The sequence below is a fragment of the Galeopterus variegatus genome, unplaced genomic scaffold, assembly GCF_000696425.1.
Source record: "Galeopterus variegatus unplaced genomic scaffold, G_variegatus-3.0.2 Scaffold6896, whole genome shotgun sequence".
NCBI classification, from domain to species: Eukaryota; Metazoa; Chordata; class Mammalia; order Dermoptera; family Cynocephalidae; genus Galeopterus; species Galeopterus variegatus.
Window position 1 is genome coordinate 109,680 of NW_007733007.1, and position 7,328 is coordinate 117,007.

A 7,328-nucleotide genomic window follows, 5' to 3' on the forward strand; every position below is an offset into this window, starting at 1 on the left:
CTCTTCATCTGTAAAATGGGAGGAATGGTAATGCCCACCACTCCTGGGTCCCACTGGGTTGAACAACTCAGAGAAGGCAAAGTGTGGGGCCGGGGACTACTCAGTGGGGTTAAGCATTCTAATCTCTGTTACTCTACCATAGCTGGCGCAGATTACATCTGGAGGGCAAGGCTAACAGTGTTGGGGCTGCTGCGCTCCAGGGACAGGATAAAGTGCTTAATGCATGCGCATTAGCTTAATTCTCACCACAACCCTTGAGAATTACCTCCGCTTTGGGGACCAGGGTGCTGACTAAGGGAGGGGACGCACTTGTCCACAGTCACATGCAGCATTGTGGCACCCATCCCCTTGTGGCTTGTTCAGCTCTCCCCAGGCCACCCTGAGCCAAGCTGGCAGGTGAACCCGAAGGGTGGCCCACAGTGCAGCGTTCCCCTCCCTCCCCCTCCAGCGTGGCTCCAGTGCTGCGTCATCACAGCCTGTTGCGGAGTTATAAACGGATATTTGTACTGAGCTATTTTTTTGCCACTTGGCACTGTGTTGGTATTTTTAATTAGCTTTTGATAAGGCATTTATAGTTTTTAATTAAAGGGGGAAGAGGGAGGGAAAAAAAAACCCCTCTCACCGTCAGATAGATAGAGCGTGCATGTGAATGTGAATATGGGCTCAGCTCTGCGGAGATCTGGGTGAGGGGTTTCAAAGGGACCGCCTGCCTCGTCCCTCCCCGGCCCTCTCCATCCCAAGTTTGGGCTGCTTGTGGCCTTTTCCTTCTTGATTCCTGTCTTATCAGTCTGAATGCCTGGGTTGGGAGAACGTGAGGGTGCCATGAAAAGGTGGCTTAAATAACAGAAAATTTATTGTCTCACCTTCTGGAGGCCAGAAGTCTGGGGTCAGGGTGCTGGGTGGGCACTGCTCCTTCTGCAGGTGCCGGGGAAAGATCTGTCCAGGTCTCCCTCCTAGGTCATTCCTTGGCTTGTGGCAGCAGAACTCCCATCCTCACATGGTGTTCTTCCTATGTGTGTGTCTGTGCCCAAATTTCCCCCTTTTATAAGGACATCGCTCATTTTGGATTAGGGGCCCACTCTACTCCAGTATGACCTCATCTTAACTAATTACATCTGCAATGACCCTGTTTCCAAATAAGGTCACATTCTGAGGTATTGGGGATTAGGACTTCAGCTTAAAGATTTTGGGGGGACACAATTCAACCTGTAACAGAGGTTTTGGGTCTGACCATTGGCTTTCACCTTGGGGTTGGAGCCTGGTAGTTTGTCAGAAGCAGAAGAGCCATTGGGGACATTGGACTCCAGGCCCTCATTTTCTGGATGGGAAGAGACTGCCCAAAGTCCCATGGTTGAGCTGAGACCTGAACCCAGGTATCCTGCCTCGCTGGCCAGAGCCTCCTCCAGACGTGAGGGGCTTTGGCTTGTCCAAACAGAGATGAAGCGATGGGGCCTGGAGGAGAAGGTTGAGCTGTTCCACCAGCTTTCCTGCCTTGAAAACATCTGCCCACCTGATATTTATTGAGCACCTACTATGCGCCTCAGATACAGTAGTGAGCAGAATGGACGTGTCTCCTGCCCTCGTGGAGTTTATGGTCTATAGAGGGGTACAGACTTGGTCAAGTAAACAAGCAGGAAGCATAATAAGATTACACACATCGTGCTGAGGGACCCTAAGGGAAGGAATGGGGTGTCACACGAGAGCCTGCCACCTGAGTGTGGGTTGGGTGGATGGCAAAGGCCTCTCCAAGGAGGGGGATCCTGAAGCTGAGGGCTGAAGGAGAAGCAGCCAGGCAAGGGAAGACTTGGGGAACGGTGTTCTCGGCAGTGGAACAGCACATGCAATGGCCCGGAGGCAGGAGAGTGGGTGGTCTGGTGGGTGGTCCCCAGAGAGGAGGCTGTTGTGCTGGATGGTAGCCAGAAGGGGAAGTGGTACTAGGCAAGGTCCAGGGGCAGACAGGGATCCCTCTGGCTGGAAGACGGGAGTGAAGGCAGGGAGACTGTCTGGGAGGCTGGGACAGCCACTGGGCAGAGGAATCTGGGGTCACCTTCCCCATGAGCCCACTCTCTGGGCGTTGTGTTTGGATGTGCTCAAGGAGGCCTCTAGGAAAGATATTGGCCTTGCCTGGCGCCCCACTCCCACCCCATGGTGTCCTTCAGACATGGCCTGGGCAGGAAGTGGGGCTCTCGTGACCTGCTGCACAGTGTGGGGTGGCTGGATTCCTCCCCATTGTCCTTCTCCTGGGCCTTGTGTGGCTGGGTCTGGAATCATCACCCTGGCTATGACCAGCTGTGGGGCCAGCATCAGCCTTGCCTATGACCAGCTGTGGGGCCAGCATCAGCCTTGCCCTCCTTTGGATTCACCAAGGCCTCGGATACCCCTCAGATACCCCTACTGCATCCCAGCGCCAGAACAGGAGCTGGGGCTGAGCCTGGGTCAGCCTTGGGCCCTGTGCCCCTCAGAACCCACCCTGTGCCCCCTGGTGGCCTGGAGGCAGGGGATTGTGGATAATCCACACCCCTTTTCATTGTCTTGGAGCGGGTATTAGATGAGATACTTGCAAATGTTTGTAGCAGTGTGACAGGCTTACTGCCCTGCCTGGGTTTGGCTAAGCCAATTCTTGTTAAAGCTGGTGTTCCTGGTAGGACCATACATATTAGTCCTGGAGAACCTGTGGAATAGTAACCAGGAGTGGGCCTGTGAGGACTCTAAGCTGACCAGGCCACGTGAAGTCATTCACAGATTGTCAGAGCTGGGGAAGCCTCAGAGTCCAGCCTCCAGCAACAGAAGGGGAAACTGAGGCCAGGAGCAGTGTGGCCATGGCAGTCACTCTGCTGCTCCCAGGAGTCTCTGCTTATCTGCATTCATTCATTCATTCTCTCACCAAGTATGTATTGAGTGCCCACGGAGTGCCAGGCACTGTGCAGGGTTCTGGGACCCAGAGCTGAGCCAGGCGGCCGCTGTCCCTGCCCACATGTTGTCTGGTCCTGTGTTTGAGCAGAGCTACCTGGCACCTCTGCTGCATCTGAGCAGACATAGGAGCATTGCCAGGCCTTGGGTTGGGCTGTAGGAATGTCCCTGCTTGGACAGTGGGGAGGTGGGCCAGGGTCATCCCCTCGAGGAGGCAGATGATGTAATGGGAAAGGGGTGGGCTGCCTGGGATGGAGTCCCAGCCGTGAGGGTTTGGGCCTGTTGCTCTGCCTCTCTGAGCCTCAGTTTACTCACTTGTGAACTGGGGGTGCAGACAGCCCCACGCTGCAGAACGGTTGTGAAGGTTAGATGTGGTCATTCACACAAAACCTGGCCTGGAGTATAGTGACTCGCACTCGTTCCCTTGATCCTCGTAGTCATCGTGACTGCCATTACTTACTGTTATGTACCAGGCNACTCGTTCCCTTGATCCTCGTAGTCATCGTGACTGCCATTACTTACTGTTATGTACCAGGCAGGGGCTGCCCTTTGGGCCCCTCTCAGCCTTGATGACTTTCACTCTGTGTCCTGCCTTCTGGCTCCAGCTGGCTCTGGATCCCTGAGGGACCAGCGGGCTTTCCCCCCTGCAGGCTGGGGGAGGGGGACGCCAGCCTTCTGAAGGTGCCTTTGCTGAGACAGGGCCTTCATCTCCCTCCGTCTGGCTGAGAGAGCTGGCGCTGGAACCAGATGAATGGACTGTCATGCAGGGCAGGTGTGTGCGTGCATGCACGCTCCGGAATGTGGGTGTGCTTCCGCACGGCTGCTGGAGGGTAAGGCAAGGAGGTGGGTGGAAAGCGCGCAGCCCCCACCAGGCAGTGGAGGCTCGTGCCCTGCCCAGAGCTCCCAGTGAGTGAGTTTATAACAGAATCAAGGCACGTAAGCGCTGGGAAGAACTTTAGAAGACAAAGTTCTGTCCCCTCATGGTGCAGATGGGAAAACTGAGTCCCAGCAAGGGAAAGCCTCTTGGTCAGGGTCCCACCAGGGGCCCTCTAATCGGGGATTCCTGTCCTGTGTCCCTTCTGATATAGCAGCATCAACATTATTAAATTGCAGTGCAGTTTATCATTCTGCCCTGGAGTCAGGACTTCTCAGAGGATATCTGGAGACTCTCAGCAAATGGGGGAGGAGTGGGCAGCGCACAGGTGACCCTCAGAGACTTCAGGCCATAGCCCATCCCCCAGACAGCCATGATGATGGATGCTGTAGTCCAGGGTAGAGGTGCAAGGGCTCTGGGGGCCATCCCTGCTGTGACCACGGGGTGGAGCCCCCATTTCCCAGTTATCGGGGTATCATCAGGGTGCTTCCTCCCTGAGAGGGGTCCCGGCCCCCATCTTAGCCACAGCCGTAGAAGATCCAGCTTCTGACCACAAACACTACTCACCTCTGGCCACTGGGGGGTGCTCAAAGCCTTGCATTTTCTGGGCTCTGGTGTCTTGGGGGGGGGTCAGCATCCCTGGAGGAGGCCTGGCTGCCCTCTGGTCACTCACCCCTCCTGGACACCAGTCTTAGTTGCAGAACCTTTCAGAAACCCCAGAAAGCAGCAGGGGTTGAAGAAGGAGGCCAGGACCAGAGTCAGACACAGCTGAGTTCATCCTGTTTGGCCCGTCACTTCTTGGGTGGCTTTGCACAAGTTCTCAGCTCTCCAGGTCTCTGTTGTCACATTGGTTAAGTGGAGTCAACACCTGCTTCCACAGGCTGCTGTGTGTGGCAGGTGACAACAGTAAAAGCCAATGAGCACGGACTACTTTTTAGCTCTGTGAATTGGGGTAGTTGTTTCCACACACTGTGTCTCAGGGGACTCGCTTATAAAACAAGGACAATAACGGCATCTACCACGCAGGCTTGTCCGGAGTTAAGGAAGTAACTCACGGAAAGAGTGCCAGTGTGCGGATATGTAACAGTATGTAGCAACTGCTGTCGAGGCACCTGTGCCACGTGTTCTCTATGTGCCTCCCTGCAGCATCCAGAGAGGCGTAGCTCTGGTTATCACGCCCAGTTTACAGATGAGAAAACTGAGGCTCAGAGATGTGAAGTCCCCTGTCCAAGTTCATGCAGAAGTTCAGGGGCCACAGACTGCTCTGGCCCAGCCTGCTTCCCATGTACTTATGCTCATGGGCTGGAAAGAGTGGGTTGTGTGTTGGGAGGGGGGTCCAGTTCCTGTTCCCCAACTTCTTAGCTGAGCTGGGAGCCTGTTGTTTTTAAGTAGGGCAGAAGAAGGACAGGAGGGGAATCTGGTTTGCAGGTGAAGGAGGGTAAAGAGACAGGGAAAACTGGGATGAAGCCTGGCCTGGGGTGGGGAGTGGGAGGGGAGAATGGTCCATCATATACCCTGGTGACCCCTCCAGCTTTGGAGAAAGCTGTGCCCCATCATGCCACCCGGCTGCTGGTTTGGAGAGGGAGGGTCTGTCTGGTGACCTAATGGAGGTGGGTGGAGGGGAATAGAGCACTTGTCAGCCAGCAGCCGGCTCCATCCTGCCTCCCAGACCCCAGCCACTGCTGCCTGTCTCTCCAGGGTGTGCCACACCCAGGCTGCCCTAGGTTGGGCCCCAGCTTCCTCCTCTGCCCTCTTTCTCACCTGGCCTCCTGACAAGACAAAGCAGCCCGTGGGCTTCTGTGGGGCATTGGGTGTGACCAGAGGAAAACCAATCTCCATAGACAGTGCTTAGATGTCATGGAAAATGGATGTTGGGTGATCTCAGCATCCCTGGGGGAGAGGGGAGAACCTCATTTAGTGCCCGGCCAGGTCCCTCAGTCAGGGATGGCAGACTAGGGAGTGACTGCCTCCCAGAAATTCCTCCTGTATCTGGAGGCAGTGGTGTCACTGGGGGGAGGAAGAAATCTTAGCAAAGAGATCAGAGATCTCGGTAAAGTTGACAGTCCCCTAGGAATAGGCAAGATCCATGAGAAGTCAAGATTCCGTCTAGATAAGCTGTGCAAGAAACGTCCTCAGAGACAATCTTGTTAACACCACCCTGTCCCATTTTACATCTGGGGAAACGGAGGCCTTGAGAAGGGGAGAGAAGCACTCAAGGTCCTTAGCAAGTTGGTAGTAGAACCAGGGCCAGACTCCAAGTCTCTTGACTCTGGGCCCAGCACACTTTCTTCCTGGATCCAGGTCTCACGCTGCCTTCCTGGCAGGGCCAATTGTGGGTGCTGCCTCTTCTGAGAGGCCTCCCTGGGTTTCCCCCTGTGCAGAGGTGGTTCCTCCCATCTTAGCAGTCCTCCAGGCCCGTTGCATGTCTGCTCATTTGCCCTCAGCACAGGGTATTGTACCTATTGAGTAACCTCTTGGTGTCTCGGACCAGCAGGCTTTCCTTGAGAGCAAGGCCTGTGTCTGATTCATTTCTGTCTTCCTGGTACCTGCACATGACCTGGTTGGCGTAGGTGCTTACTAAGTCTGTATGGAATGAGTGAGAGAGAGAGGGAAGGAGAGAGAGAGGCAGGGAAGGGGAGGGAGAAAGAAGGAAGAAAGGAAGGGAAGGAGGGAGGGAGGGAAGATGAATTTGAGAGTGTGGTCCTGGAAGCGTGGAACATAAATGGCAGGAGTCAGAGGCAGATGGGAACAGCCACCATCCCAGACAGAAAAAAAGGAAGAAGGGCCATAGAAAGGTGCGTGTGGAGCCCACTGGGCCCACTGCTGCTGGCCGTGGTCCTGAGGGCCCGGGGAGCTGTCAGCCCTGACCTGTGTGCCCCTTCCCGCCCCTGACCTGCCTCCTTCCTCTCCCTCCAGGAGGAGTCCTGTGGGACCTGGAGAGCCCTCCTATGTGTGTGACTGTGGGGCCGGGTCCTGTCCGCACTCTGCTGAGCCTGGAAGATGCCGTGTGGGCCAGTTGTGGGCCCCTTGTCACCGTCCTGGACGCCACCACCTTGCAGACTCAGGTACTGGCTGTACCTCGTGGCTCATGGCCCCTGGTCCATGGGGCCACCTGCCTGGCTCAAGTTTGCTGACCCTTCCCACGCCCTCCCTGACACTACTCTTGGCTCCTAGCTGTGTCTTGGGGATTGACTTGATAGTTTGTGGGAAGCAGAGGGTGCCCAAGACCCCTGCTGGGCCCTGACCTCTGTCTGCAACACATATCCCCAGGGCTGCTGTGAGTGGAAGGAAGGGTCCCGCTGCCCTGGGTTGTGATCTGGATGCTGAGTTGTGTCTGCTGCTGCCTGTGGGGGTGGGGCTGGAGTCCCTGTCCTTGGATTGGTACCCAGGACTTATACCCATGAGTCCTAGCTTTGCTGGGGGTGTGGCCAGCATGGACACCGCCATCCTGGAGGCTGGGCTCTTTAAACACGTGGAGGAAGAGATTGCCATGCCTCAGTCCCCAGGATGAGAGCCTGGTCCTGGGGGCCTGTTCCTGGCTTGG

At 55.8% G+C, this 7,328-nt stretch overlaps 1 protein-coding gene across 1 annotated transcript in view; it reads left to right on the forward strand.

The window, feature by feature from the left end:
• ARHGEF10L (Rho guanine nucleotide exchange factor (GEF) 10-like) overlaps positions 1–6,849 on the forward strand; it is a gene marked incomplete at both ends in the record, with an annotated part of 83,431 nt that extends 76,582 nt beyond the window's left edge. Inside the window, one exon of the mRNA XM_008591396.1 lies at positions 6,701–6,849. Coding sequence (XP_008589618.1) covers positions 6,701–6,849 — 149 coding nt within the window. The remainder of the gene's footprint in view (positions 1–6,700) is intronic.
• Between the last annotated feature and the right edge of the window lie 479 nt (positions 6,850–7,328).